Source organism: Erythrolamprus reginae, chromosome 1 (assembly GCF_031021105.1).
Source record: "Erythrolamprus reginae isolate rEryReg1 chromosome 1, rEryReg1.hap1, whole genome shotgun sequence".
NCBI classification, from domain to species: Eukaryota; Metazoa; Chordata; class Lepidosauria; order Squamata; family Dipsadidae; genus Erythrolamprus; species Erythrolamprus reginae.
Window position 1 is genome coordinate 166,843,721 of NC_091950.1, and position 14,637 is coordinate 166,858,357.

The 14,637-nt window shown below is 43.6% G+C and overlaps 1 protein-coding gene across 1 annotated transcript in view; it reads right to left on the reverse strand.

Annotated features, from left to right (window-relative positions):
- Nucleotides 1-53: 53 nt before the first annotated feature.
- LCT (lactase) overlaps nt 54-14,637 on the reverse strand; it is a 35,572-nt gene continuing 20,988 nt past the window's right edge. Inside the window, exons 11-17 of the mRNA XM_070753781.1 lie at nt 13,698-13,896; nt 10,785-10,987; nt 5,728-5,825; nt 4,790-4,924; nt 2,404-2,627; nt 1,054-1,290; nt 54-586 (exon numbers count right to left, since the gene is read on the reverse strand). Coding sequence (XP_070609882.1) covers nt 318-586; nt 1,054-1,290; nt 2,404-2,627; nt 4,790-4,924; nt 5,728-5,825; nt 10,785-10,987; nt 13,698-13,896 — 1,365 coding nt within the window. The 3' untranslated portion in view covers nt 54-317. The remainder of the gene's footprint in view (nt 587-1,053; nt 1,291-2,403; nt 2,628-4,789; nt 4,925-5,727; nt 5,826-10,784; nt 10,988-13,697; nt 13,897-14,637) is intronic.

Here is a 14,637-nt window from a genome sequence, read left to right on the forward strand (position 1 = left end):
TTACATACAAGAATCTATTTCCATCTTGTGAAATTTTGAACAAATGGCCTTTTTCTGAAATGCACTTAAATACTTTTACGCACAGGTACATGTATATGTTTCCCACTACATTGAGAATGTTCTAGTTTTATCTTCATAGTCACAGCAAAACTGTGTCCCAAAATTGTATAATTCTTAAGTATATCTTGGCTGCAAAAAATTTCAAAATATTTCTAATTTATGCACGTTGCTACAATAATATCCATAGATGCATAGAGAGAGCTTCAAATATATGTGGCTCAGTCTTCAGATGAGAAAAGAAAAGGTATTTCTGATTGCTAAAATGTTGATTTTTTCAACATATTTTTGGCTTTTTTACATGCACAGAGGGAACCAGCGAAACCTAGTATAGCCAGCAAGCATAGGACAAATAAAACATAAAGAGCTATTTCAGCCTCAGATGAAGTCAAGTCCAATCCCAAAAATGGCACTTTCTTGATATCTTCCAGTCCTGTTGGGCTTGTAAGTGGCAGATTACTAGTATTGGTAGCAGCAGTTGAGCTTGTAAGTGGCAGAGTAGTGCTTGTAATTGATGGTTTACTAGTATCTGCAAAGGTAAAGTAACCATGTAAGATTTGTAAACTGGTATATCCAAATATACTGCCTAAAAATTGCCCTGTAACTTTCAAACACCTCAAACCAAAGTACAGAAGATCGTTACTGTCAGTGGCATGTATAGAAAACAACTTATTGGATTTGAGTCATGGTTGTAAAAATGAAAATTCCTATATTCTAGCTTCAATCCCTGAGTATTCCTCTTGGGAATACTCTAATGCTCATTAAGATGTTCCTTTCAGCAACATATTTGACAGTATTTCATATCAATATTAGCTGACTATTGCATTGTAACGTCCTCCTGAGAACCTCAACCTCTTGGGTTCCCCCCCCCCCCATCATATAGAGTTGTGTCCAGACTAGTACTATTACAGTTACAGTTAAAAGAATAGTAATATTTTAAATTATCTTATCATACCCTTTAAAGCTGGTCTTTTTCTTCTAATATACCTACAGTACCTTCAGGCTTTGGTTTCAGACACAAATGAGGTCCATTAGCTGGATCTGGAAAGCCATTACAACGGATAACAGATGTGTAATATTTTGAGGACTCTTTTGGAATTCTAGTTAGATTGGGGTCTGTGTAGTTGGTGTAATACAGGCCAAATTTTTCAGAGAAGCCCACTGCCCATTCAAAATTGTCCATCAAAGTCCAAACTGTATAACCTCGGAGATCAACACCATCCAATGCAACTCCTGTTATATGTATATATATAAAAGAGGGAAGGGGAGAGATTCTTAACAGTGTGATTTTATACAAGTTTAATTACAAAGACATATGCAATGTAGACTTCTAAATAATTTGGATTGCAACCTCTCTAAGCAGCTGGACTGCTTTCAAAACTTAATCTTGAAGGAGTAAGCACAGAAAGAAATCCTAGAGCCAGGCATATAGAGCGAGTAACCTTAAGCTCAATGCAAGATAGCCTGCTATGCATTAAACACTATGTACTTTTTTATTTTTTATTACTAAACACTTACATACAGGGTTGTGTGCCTGTTCTTTCCTCTCTTATTTTCCCCATAACAACAACCCCGTGAGGCGAGTTAAGCTCAGAGAGAATAACTAGCCCAAAGTCAATCTGTTGGTTCTCATTCCTAAAATAAGACTAGAACTCACTGGGTTCTTGGCCTGTAGCTTAACTATCTTAACTACTACACCAAACTGGCTTTCAATATTTCCAGTAAGGAAAGCTGAATATAGGCAGTAAATAGATGATTAATATTTTGCTGCTTTAATGTTTTTATCAGGAAGAGATTGATTATATAATAGAGGTACATAGCCGCTTCCTTCCTTTAGTAAAACAGAGCCATCAAGTTGGAAGTAGCCTCAAATGATCAACTAGTTTCAATTAGCTCCCTTTCCAGGAAAATCTCCATTCTAGTGGTCCTGATAAAGTCTTAGCCTCCTTACGCAATATATTTTAACTTATTTTTAATATTATTAACATTAGAAATGCTAACCTGTTCTTGGTAATATTTGTAGGGTTTATTTTTTCTCTACACTCCATACACAGCATTTAACACACTCACAAAGCTTTAAAAAATAATAAATAGCAATTACTAAACTAGTTTGTTCCAATGCTAGAGATCAGCAGAATAATTAAATGTGCAATAGGGACTGAATTTTCAAAAGCAGTGTGGAAATTCTGCACCGTATTCTTCAACATAATCATTCACAGGGTTAGAATTTCTGATTTCTGTTCTTTCTCCATTACATGCATTCATAGGAAAATTAGTTAAATGCTCACTCTTTCAAGGAAAATACAGATAAGGTAGAAGGATTTATTGGATTTGGAGACCACATACCTTTTAATGCTTCGTTGATATAACTCTTTAAATAATGTATGCGCCAGGTATCATTCAAGCCTCCATCTATACGTTCAGAAATTCCATTCTCAGTCACATAAATAGGTGGATTATTGTATTCTTCTTTGATCCATTTTAAGAGTCTTCTGAAGCCAAACGGAGTCACTTTCAACCAAAAGGACCCAGAACCCAGCCAGCTCTGGTCTACTATGGAAGCAACACCTCTGTCAAAGCAAACATAAATACTGTATATGAGCTCTTTGGTGCTTGATTGCTTTCTTGCAGACATCTCATTACCCGCCTAAGTAACATCATCAGAACTAGAAGGGTATGGGTTTACTCTCTTTTTATATGCAAGTAGCTTGCTCTGTCAGTGTTGGTGGAAGTAGATTTGGTGGTTCCTTGATTAGGCTGTTTACTGTTAGCTTGTTTGAGTTGGTTAATTTTTTGATTGGGGCATTGTTTCCTTTTTATTATTGGTGTAATGTTAATCTTATTGTTAATCTTTGCCCCTCTGGGTTTTGATTGCTAGTGAGGAGGTGTTTTGGTTTTTGTATTTTTTTGGCTTTTTAATTATATCTTTTGAATAATATGCAATGTTGTTTATCACTATGGGGTAAATAAGGCAGAGATAAACAAGTTGTCTGGTTTTGAACCGAGATTTTATGACTTCTAAAAGGATTTACAATATAGAGTTTTATATTTAAGACTATTTTCAAAAAAAATATTGTTGAAATAATCCATAGTTTCAAAGTATTGGCTTTCAATTTTATACTCCAGTGATTTATTGGTTGCCTGCAAGGATACTATAAATGGCCCACAGAGCAGGACCAAGTAAAAATGAAAGAAAAAAAAAATTGGCCAAAATCTTATGAAATGTCATGTGGTTTTGACATTCTTTTAAAATCTTACGAGATTTTGACACTCATTGTGATCTACAAAAGTACTGGTGTCCCTGTAATAAAGTAAAAAATTGGAATTGCTGGCTTGGTTTGAATGTACATATTATTAAGAATATTTTATGTATTTGCATTTTTTAAAAAAGTTAACATCCCACAAGTAACAGGATCTGCATATTGATCACTTAGACAATGAGGTGTATAGATGTGGTAGAAGCACTAGAGATATCCGCAAAATGCATTTTATACTGGACAAATGATACATGTGTTGTGATTGGCTCTGGGCCAGCTCCTGCTCCAAGGACTGTGGGGGTTGATGTGGGAGAATCCTCATATTATCAGAGGCCGGTTTTACTGCCAACAGCTTCCGACAGCGAAGCGTCTGTGTCAGGGGAAGATTCTGGAAGTGAAGTAGGATCGGAGGAGGTAATTACCCCATTAGTGAACCATCACCGTCGTTACCATCTTAAGATTCAGAAAAAGAGGTATTCATAGATGTTTGCAGACGCAGGTTGATATCAAGGAACAACTGCGCAAGTATTATAGGAAATAAGGGAGAACACCTGTGGCTGGGGCAATTAGGCTAATGGGGCTGCTGATAATTGCCAGCCTTGTTGCCTCTTGGTATGGGAGATTATCCATTTGGAGAGAGAGAACTGTGTTTTACATCAGCATTTTGCAAGGACTCTTTGAACTGTTTCAGATTTTACCAGGACTCTTGGACTAATTCACAGTTAAGTTTGGCTTGAAGACTCTTGAAGGGGGATGGTGGCTGTGACTATCTGTTTTGCTTTTGTTTTGGCTTATCACAGTCTTCAAAGTTTGTGGTTTGTAGAAGAGCACTTTGGCTGATAAAAGTGCATTTGGACAGTATTTTTCCTTTGTGATAAACTGCCTTTGTTTACTTTGCAAGAGAGTGTGTGTTTGAATTTCCACTTCAGACTTAATTGGGGCTTGTACTGTGACGCCCGGCATAACAATATGTATACCAAAGATCAAAACGTCTCTGGCTCTTTGAGAATCAGCCATTTTTTCTACATAGTCTTATGGAAACTTGTCTTGTAATATGTGATGTATATGTGCTTCAAAATTGCAACAGCGTAGCGTTTAGGCTTATACACCATTCTTTACAGCCCTCTCTCAAAGGTTTACAGAGTCAGCATACTGCCCCCAACAATCTGGGTCTTCATTTTATTGACCTTGGGAAGGATGGAAGGATGAGTCAATTTTGAGCCTCATCAGAAACAAACTCCTGGCTACAGGCAGAATTTGCCTGCAATACAACATTTTAACTATTGCGCCACCAAAGTTCTCAAAATATGGGGTGTTTCCCATTTTATCAAATAACACAATGGTAAATATTACTGTGCAATCACAAAATCCAGTAATTTCATCCTGGAAAATGGCTAACTTTGTATTTCATTTTTATTAGGATTACTTAAATGGTGCATAATGTAATGCAATATAAAACCATGCCTGCAGCTTACCTATCTGCATCGTAGGAGGTTACAACAGCAGGTAAATTTAAATTGGATGCCAGGATTGTGGTATAATGATTCAAGCCAAAATAGTCATATGTGCCTCTAATTCTTCGCTTTTCACTTTCAGTAAATTCAGGGAGCCTGCATCGCACATAACACAAACACACATGGAAATAGAAAAATAGATTTTTACATGATACATTTAATACAAAGGACTGGCAAGGTTACATATTACTACATCATCTGGACTCTGAGTTATAATGTAGCATAAGTTCCATTGTAGGCACTTTGTCATCTTCAAAGGACAAAAACAGGACACTGAAAACTGACCTTTTACTAAGGGTATAAGAACAGTGGATGTTCTTAAGTAACTCAAAATCTGGTCTGAACATGCCCAATTTCATGACTGGAACCAGGAACTGAGTTGCTTTACTACTGGTTGTAGTAGAAATGAACGCTAGCCTTCTCTTGAACTTCTGCAGCTTCACAAGTTTCATGAACATTTAGTATCTGGAGATTTTCAGTCATCCAGAACATGTTGTTTCAAAGCTCCTCCCTTCCTTCCTTCCTCCCTCCCCTCCCTCCCACTTTCTCATCCTTCATAGATTTTTGAGGTCACCAGAAAATATCCTGACAGTGGTTTGAGGAAGCTGGCCTGATTGTTCCAAGGAGTTTGTCAGCATACTCCTCGCCACCATTCAGAAACATTCAAAAACCTCTGAAGAACCACCAACTATCAGGGCCCATCAATTGCAATACTGTTGTTAAGACAATTGGTCATCAGAAGACGATTTCGTTTTTAACAGCTGGCACTTGGATTCTCTTTTACTTCTGTTTATTTCTTTTCCTTTTGTGACATAAGGCAGTGGAGAGCGATGGCTAATTGAATGATTCTTTTTTTATAGCCTATCCCGAGAACTATTCGGCATTAATCAATCACTTACCGTGATTTGCCAGAACTTCTTTCTTGTATCCTCTTTTTCATCAGATCACTGTAATCCCCGGTTTTGAAAATAGGATGAGCAAACCAACCAGCAAAAAACTGTGGTGGGACATCACGAGAAATCAAAGAGTTACACAAACACACTAACCAACTTATTTGCAAAAGAGCAGCTTCTCAAACCTCTTCCCCCAGATACCAATTGAGTCTCCACATTGTAACCTTGATCTAACTGCTTGGTAGTTACAGCTGCAGTCTCTTATCTTCCAAGGACATCTTGTTGGTGTCCTTCTAGTCCTAATCTCTAAGTGTGTCAGAGCTCCCACAACCTATAACAGTGATGGTGAACCTATGGCATGTATGCCACAAGTGGCACGTGGATCCATATTGGAGGGCACACAACCTTTTGTCCTATGTCAGCTACAGCATACATGTCTGCGCTGTCAGGTTTTTTTCTGGCCTTGGGGAAAGCTGTTTCAGCCTCTAGAGGCTTTAGGAAACTTCCTTTCAGGAACATTTGGCCACCTCTGAAACCTCCGGAGTGCAAAAAACAGCACAATGGGCAAACCAGAAGTCCGTTTCCCCAAACTTCCTGTTTGGCCATTTTTCACCGTCCCAGGCTTCAGGGAGGTCTGTGTGCTTGCGCGAGGGGTTGTGTGCAATAATGGGGCAGTGCGGGGGATGCGCATGCATGGGGGGAGGGAATGGGTGTGGGCACATACCTGTGCGCAAGGGTGCACACACACCCACCCTTTTTCACATGAACCAAAAAAAGGTTTGCCATCACCGATCTATGTTCTCTATCTATTATGTCTACCTCAAGGTCCACTCTGTGAAGCGGGAAAACCAAGACTGATGATTGGTTGAACCAGCCCTCTATTTAAAGAGAGCACTTCCCGGCTGGTTCCTTTGCTGGATCTATGACTTCTACAATAGTATTAGGGCAGACTAGATGGACCATGAGGTCTTTTTCTGCCATCAATCTTCTATGTTTCTATGTTTCTAATAAAGAGCTGTTAGATACTCCTTGTCTCTGAGTCTCTTCAGTACCAGAACTTAACATCAGGGATTTTAACATTTTTCATAACTCAAGTACAAATTAGATATACAGTGATACCTCATGATACGAACTTAATTGGTGACGGGAGGAGGTTCGTAAGGTGAAAAGTTCGTAAGATGAAACAATGTTTCCCATAGGAATCAATGGGAAAGCGATTAATGCGTGCAAGCAGAAAACTCACCCCTTTTGCCTCATTGCTGCCGGCATTCAGATCGTTCAGGGGTGGGTAGAGGGGGGAGACCGGGGGGGGGGGGGAGAGAGACAGTGCAGACTGCCCAGAGGGAGCCTCATGGGTGGATTGGGTAGACAGTTACTGTCCGGCTGCAATGACTCAAAGGGAAGGGAGGCGGAATACGGGAGGAGGAGGGAGGCAGCCTCCACGCTCCAGGAGCTAATTGGCCAAAGACGTTCCCAGCCCAGCGCTTTTACATTGATCCCTTTCTCCGCCTCCCTCCCAGCCTCCGGACCGCATTCGCCTTCATCCCGCCCGCAGCCGACTGACCGTGGGATCCTTCCCGAGCTCGGAGAGCTTCCTGGGAATGAAAGCTCGCGAATGCAACAAGGGCGAAAGCCAGTGCTGCGAAGACCAGGCGGCGCTCCAGAGCCTCTGCGGCATGTTAAAGACTGCCTCCTGCCTGCCCCTGCTCTTCTGCCAGAGCGGGGACAGGCAGGAGGAAGTTATGCCGGATACGGGCGATGGGTGGGACAGAGGGGTGGGGTTAAGCCTCCTTTGGCGGCTGGTTAGCTGCGCGGCTTTGCCTTTTGCTGGGAGGGCAAGTGAAGGGCCGGATCTCCTGCCTCCTGCCTCCCCCCCCACCCAAATGTCTCCGCTGTAGCAGCTGCTACAATAGACTTCCACGCCTTTCGTCCGTGCCTGGCGGGAGGTGAAGAGTGCTTTGCCCAGTGCAAAGTTGACAGCAAGCAGCTCCGCAGTCGCCAAAGGAGGCTTAACCCCACCCCACTGTCCCACCCATCGCCCGTGGCCGGCATAACCTCCTCCTGCCTATCCCCGCTCTTCTGCTGGCCACGGGCGATGGGTGGGACAGAGGGGTGGGGTTAAGCCTCCTTCGGCGACTGTGGAACTGCGCGGCTTTGCCTTTTGCTGGGAGGGCAAGTGAAGTGCCGGATCTCCTGCCTTTTGCCCAGCCAAACCCCCAAATGTCTCCGCTGTAGCAGCTGCTACAATAGACTTCCACGCCTTTCGTCCGTGCCTGGCGGGAGGTGAAGAGTGCTTTGCCCAGTGCAAAGTTGACAGCAAGCAGCTCCGCAGTCGCCGAAGGAGGCTTAACCCCACCCCTCTGTCCCACCCATCGCCTGTGGCCAGCAGAAGAGCGGGGATAGGCAGGAGGAGGTTATGCCGGCCACGGGCGATGGGTGGGACAGAGGGGTGGGGTTAAGCCTCCTTTGGCGACTGCGGAGCTGCTTGCTGTCAACTTTGCACTGGGCAAAGCACTCTTCACCTCCCGCCAGGCACGGACGAAAGGCGTGGAAGTCTATTGTAGCAGCTGCTACAGCGGAGACATTTGGGGGTTTGGCTGGGCAAAAGGCAGGAGATCCGGCGCTTCACTTGCCCTCCCAGCAAAAGGCAAAGCCGCGCAGTTTCGCAGTCGCCGAAGGAGGCTTAACCACACCCCTCTGTCCCACCCATCGCCCGTGGCCAGCAGAAGAGCGGGGATAGGCAGGAGGAGGTTATGCCGGCCACGGGCGATGGGTGGGACAGAGGGGTGGGGTTAAGCCTCCTTTGGCGACTGCGGAGCTGCTTGCTGTCAACTTTGCACTGGGCAAAGCACTCTTCACCTCCCGTCAGGCACGGACGAAAGGCGTGGAAGTCTATTGTAGCAGCTGCTACAGCGGAGACATTTGGGGGTTTGGCTGGGCAAAAGGCAGGAGATCCGGCGCTTCACTTGCCCTCCCAGCAAAAGGCAAAGCCGCGCAGTTCCGCAGTCGCCGAAGGAGGCTTAACCACACCCCTCTGTCCCACCCATCACCCGTGGCCAGCAGAAGAGCGGGGATAGGCAGGAGGAAGTTATGCCGGCCACGGGCGATGGGTGGGACAGAGGGGTGGGGTTAAGCCTCCTTTGGCGACTGCGGAGCTGCTTGCTGTCAACTTTGCACTGGGCAAAGCACTCTTCACCTCCCGCCAGGCACGGACGAAAGGCGTGGAAGTCTATTGTAGCAGCTGCTACAGCGGAGACATTTGGGGGTTTGGCTGGGCAAAAGGCAGGAGATCCGGCGCTTCACTTGCCCTCCCAGCAAAAGGCAAAGCCGCGCAGCTCCCCAGCCGCCAAAGGAGGCTTAACCCCACCCCTCTGTCCCACCCATCGCCCATATCCGGCATAACTTCCTCCTGCCTATCCCCGCTCTTCTGCTGGCCACGGGCGATGGGTGGGACAGAGGGGTGCTGTTAAGCCTCCTTCGGCGACTGCGGAGCTGCTTGCTGTCAACTTTGCACTGGGCAAAGCACTCTTCACCTCCCGCCAGGCACGGGCGAAGGACATGGAAGCCTATTGTAGCTCGCCCATGGCCGGCAGAAGATCGCTCTTGCCCGGCTTCACACGAGGCATCAGGTCAGCATTCTGGGCGGGCGGGCGGCGGACGAGGAGGGGGAAAGCCTCCTGCAGCAGCTGCCACAGCCGCCGGCTTCCCCGCCGCCCACCCGCACAGAATGCTGACCTGATGCCTCGCGGGGAAGCCAGGCAAGAGCGATCTTCTGCCGGCCATGGGTGAGCGGCGGGGAGTCGGGGCTGCTGGCAAGCGCCCCAGCCCGGCTGTGACCTTTTAAAACAGCCGGGCGGCTCCCCAGCAGCCTCCCGAAGCCAAATGCCAAACCCGAACTTCCGCGTTCGGCTTCGGGAGGCTGCTGGGAAGCCCCCCGGCTGTTTTTAAAGGTGACAGCCGGGCTGGGGGGCTTCCCAGCATCCCCCCCCAACCCCGAACCCGGAAGTTCGGCAAGAGTTCGGGGTTCGGGAGGTTGTTGGGAAGCCCCCCAGCCCGGCTGTCACCTTTTAAAACAGCCGGGCGGCTTCCTAGGAGCCTCCCAACGCCGAACCCGGAAGTTCGGGTTTGGCGTTCGTAACTCGAAAAAAGTTCGTAAGAAAAGGCAATTTTTTTCTGAACCCCGGGTTCGTATCACGAGTTGTTCGTAAGACGAGGGGTTCGTATCTTGAGGTACCACTGTACAGTGTTCCCTCGATTTTCGCGGGTTCGAACTTTGCGAAAAGTCTATACCACGGTTTTTCAAAAATATTAATTAAAAAAATACTTTGCGGGTTTTTTCCCTATACCATGGGTTTTCCTGCCCGATGACATCATATATCATCACCAAACTTTCATCTGCCTTTAATAAATATTTTTTTAATCAACTTTAATAAATAAACATGGTGAGTAATGATCTAAATGGTTGCTAAGGGAATGGGAAATTGCACTGTAGGGGTTTAAAGTGTTAAGGGAAGGCTTGTGACACTGTTCATAGCCAAAAATAGTGTATTTACTTCCGCATCTCTACTTCGCAGAAATTCGACTTTCGCGGACGGTCTCAGAACGCATCCCCCGCGAAAATCGAGGGAACACTGTAATACCTACTGAATACTCAAACTATGTTTCTGTTGGTTTATTTAATAGAAGAATACATATTTTTTGGCTTTAAAACCAAACAAAACTATACACCTTATTGAGAGTACATGATACAATTTACATTGGCGTGTCCAAAGTGGGCAAGTTTAAGACCTGTGGACTTCAACTCCCAGAATTTTGGGTGTTGAACTCCACAAGTTTTTTAAGTTGCCAAGCTGGACAGTTCTGGTTTATAGCATTATTTAGTTTATGAAATGGTGGACCTTCTCAACATTGTATCCTGATTACCAATAGCTTGTATCTCAGCTGCTCCTTAGATAATATAATTTGTTATCAAAGCAGATGGAAGCTGTGGTCCAGCAACAACTCAGAGTCCAAGCCGGAGGTGGTGGTGGTGTCGGGTCTCAATGTTACAGATGTTGTATTACCTGAATGTATCTCTCAGCAGCCTCATAATCCTCCTGTTTGTGAGGGTTCTTTGGTTCGGCCCACTCGATACTGATGGAAAGAGAGATCAAACCTTTTTGTCTGGGACGGTAGGTTTCGTTGTAGAGATGCCACACTTCTGCATGTGCCTTGATCAAATTGTGTCCCACAACGTAAGGGGCACGGCCAGGTCTTCCAGATATGCCTGAGAAAACAGTGACATGGGAATGGTCTCATGCAGCTATAGGAGTAGCAATAGTTATATTTTAATCATAGATTTTAATCTATTTGCTTTTCTGCAAGGAAAACCAAAGTATGCTCACAGTCGCTCATGCCCTCATCACCTCGAGGTTCGACTACTGCAACACTCTCTACATGGGGCTACCTTTGAAGTGTGTTCAGAAACTTCAGATCGTGCAGAATGTGGCCGCAAGAGCTATCGTGGGGCTACCCAGATTTGCCCACGTCTCTTCAACACTCCGTGGCCTGCATTGGCTGCAGATTAGTTTCCAGTCACAATTCAAAGTGTTGGTAATGACCTATAAAGCCCTACATGGCATCAGACCAGAATACCTTTGGAACCGTCTTCCGCCACACGAATCCCAGCAACCGATAAGGTCCCACAGAGTTGGCCTTCTCCGGATCCCGTCGACTAAACAATATCGTCTGGTGGGCCCCAGGGGAAGAGCCTTCTCTATGGCGGCCCCAGCCCTCTGGAATCAATTCCCTTCAGAGATCAGAACCGCCCCCACCCTCCTTGCCTTTCATAAGTTGTTAAAGACCCACCTATGTCGCCAGGCATGGGGGAATTGAGATACCCCAGGCTTATATAGTTTACGTATGGTATGATTGCGTTGTATGGTTTAATGATGGGTTTTAGATGTTTTTAATATTAGATTTGTTACATTGTTATTGTTTTGTCGTGAGCCGCTCCGAGTCTATGGAGAGGGGCAGCATACAAATCCAATAAATTATTATTATTATTATTATTATTATTATTATTATTATACATATTATATCATAGTTTATTACTGACATGTACGTAAGTGTCTGTCCTGAGTGAATCCCGTGGTTAATTAAAAACTCTAAGCTAAAACTTTTCTGCAACTCATTTACACAATTACATATCTGTGTTAAAGCCATACTTCCCTATGCACCAATATCAGTTATATACCATATTTTCTGGTATATAAGACGCAACTTTTTCCTCCCTAAAAGAGGCTGAAAATTTGAGTGCATATTATACTCTGAATGTAGCTTTTTTCGAAGCTTTTTCCCCCCCAGCTGTAACTAGGGGCTAACGATCTTCCCTGTTCTTACCTTGCAGGCTTTTTCATTGTTACCCTCTCTGAAGAATGTTTTCCAAGGCCTAAGTCTTTGCAGGGTTTTTTTCATTGCTCTACTTGCTCCGAATAAGTTTCTTTCCAGCCCTAACGAGGTGCTAACAATGTTCCCAGCTCTTACTGGCTTGCAGGCTCTTTCACGGTTACTCTCTCAAACAAGATTTTTTTAAAAGCCCTAACCAGGGGATAAAATTATATTCTAAAGCTGACCAGACTAAGGATGCTAGCCAGATGAATATCTGGTAGGCAGATTTCCCTCCTCTAGTTTCCTCCCCCAAAACTAAGGTACGCCTTATACTCTGAAAAATATGATAAGTTGCTGAGAATAATTTATGTTGCTTAAACAACAGCAGACTTCCAATCATGGGCTTTCCCAAATATGCCCATGTTACACCAACACTCCGCAGTCTGCACTGGTTGCCGATCAGTTTCCGGTCACAATTCAAAGTGTTGGTTATGACCTATAAAGCCCTTCATGGCACTGGACCAGATTATCTCAGGGACCGCCTTCTGCTGCACGAATCCCAGTGACCAGTTAGGTCCCACAGAGTGGATCTTCTCCAGGTCCCGTCAACTGAACAATGTCGCTTGGCAGGACCCAGGGGAAGAGCCTTCTCTGTGGCGGCCCCGGTCCTCTGGAACCAACTCCCCCCAGAGATTAGAATTGCCCCCACCCTCCTCGCCTTTCGTAAGCTACTTAAAACCCACCTCTGCCGTCAGGCATGGGGGAATTGAGATCCTCTTTCCCCCTAGGCCTTTACAATTCTATGCATGGTATGTATGTATGTATGTTTGGTTTTTATATTAATGGGTTTTTAATCGTTTTAGTATTGGATTACTATGGTACACTGTTTCATTGTTGCTGTTAGCCGCCCCGAGTCTCCGGAGAGGGGCGGCATACAAATCCAATAATAAATAAACAAACAAATAAACAAACAAACAAATAAATACAGGCAGTTGAAGTTTATCATGGCCCATTGGCTTAAGAGGAAGAACTATAAAAATTTAAACAGGCTTGGCAGCATAGCTGCAGCAGACCTGGACTAAGATAAAAAAGAAGTAAAGGCTTATGTATGGCTTATAATGATTTCTAACACGCTATGCTCTTCCTGTAGGAATCTATTGGATAATGTTTCCTGTGACTTTCTGAGACATTCCAACAAGATTGATTAACAGACCCAAGAGGCAATTCAGAATTTATTCATCTGAGAAGAGATTTGCTATTCGGTTTTTCCAAAGCTCTGAGCTCCATTAATGTCTTCCATTAATTACAGTACTTCTGTTTCTGATGCTTTGCTTAGAAGAATCAGAAATACTGAGTTAAGACTAAAGAACCCGTGAATCCTTCACAATTGGTCCTGATGATTAAAGTGGTCAAAATATATATAATTCAGCAATACTTCAAAGGCTAAAGGTCACTTTTACATTAGATTAAACCTAGAACTCTAAGTTCTCTGTTAATTGCAAAACTCTCCTTTCTTGGGTCAACAGAAATTTTAATAATCAACAATATCCTCTGGTTTTTAAAAAAGTATTTTCCCAAAAAAACGAAGAATTAGCAAAAGACCTTACCTGGTGCAGATACCCCATAACCATGACCAAGGTTGGAAATGACATAAGGCTCATTTAAAGTTATCCAAAACTTCACCTTGTCTCCCAATCTCTGAAAAACGAGGTCTGCATAATCTTTGAATTTCTGAATGATGGTGTCGTTTTCCCACCCTCCAATATTCTGGAGGGCTTGAGGAAGATCCCAGTGGTACAGGGTTATCTAAAATTTAAGACAAGCATTTACAAAAGTCTATCATTTTTTTGGGTTACATTAACCAGTTATCTGTGGCAAGTTGTAAAATATTACTTTGGGAGAAATGGCTTTTTAAACTCTTCTACGAAACCACAGCCAAGTCATGGGGTGCAAATATGTAATGCTTGAGTCAACAAATGTGAAGTGCTTCCATGCTGAAATCTTTTTGCTGTCAATTAAAAGATGTTGTGCATGCAAAAATTATACTGTATTTGGCTTCTTAGCAGAGATGTGGGTGGGAATAATGAAAGATTAGTGCATATCTCACAAGCATGCATATTCGTGCAAGATGTCGCTAAAAACTTAAGGGTTGTTCTGCAAAGTTCCTTAACATGTCTCATGCCAAGAAATAAAATAATTTTTTTTAAAAAGAGCCGAAAACAAGATGGCAACCCCCCCAAACAAAAATAATAATAAATTACATTAAAAAAAAGATGGCAACGTCTGCAGATCAGCACCAATAGAATTGTAAAGTATTAAACATTAAGTAAATTCAATTTGTATATATATAGGTATGTTTATAGGTCTTGTTTTGTTTGTTTGTTTGCATTATGTATAATAAAAATAAAAATAAATATATACATATATTGTTGTGAGCTGCCCCGAGTCTTTGGAGAGGGGCGGCATACAAATCTAATAAATTGAATTGAATTAGAAACATAGAAGACTGACGGCAGAAAAAGACCTCATGGTCCATCTAGTCTGCCC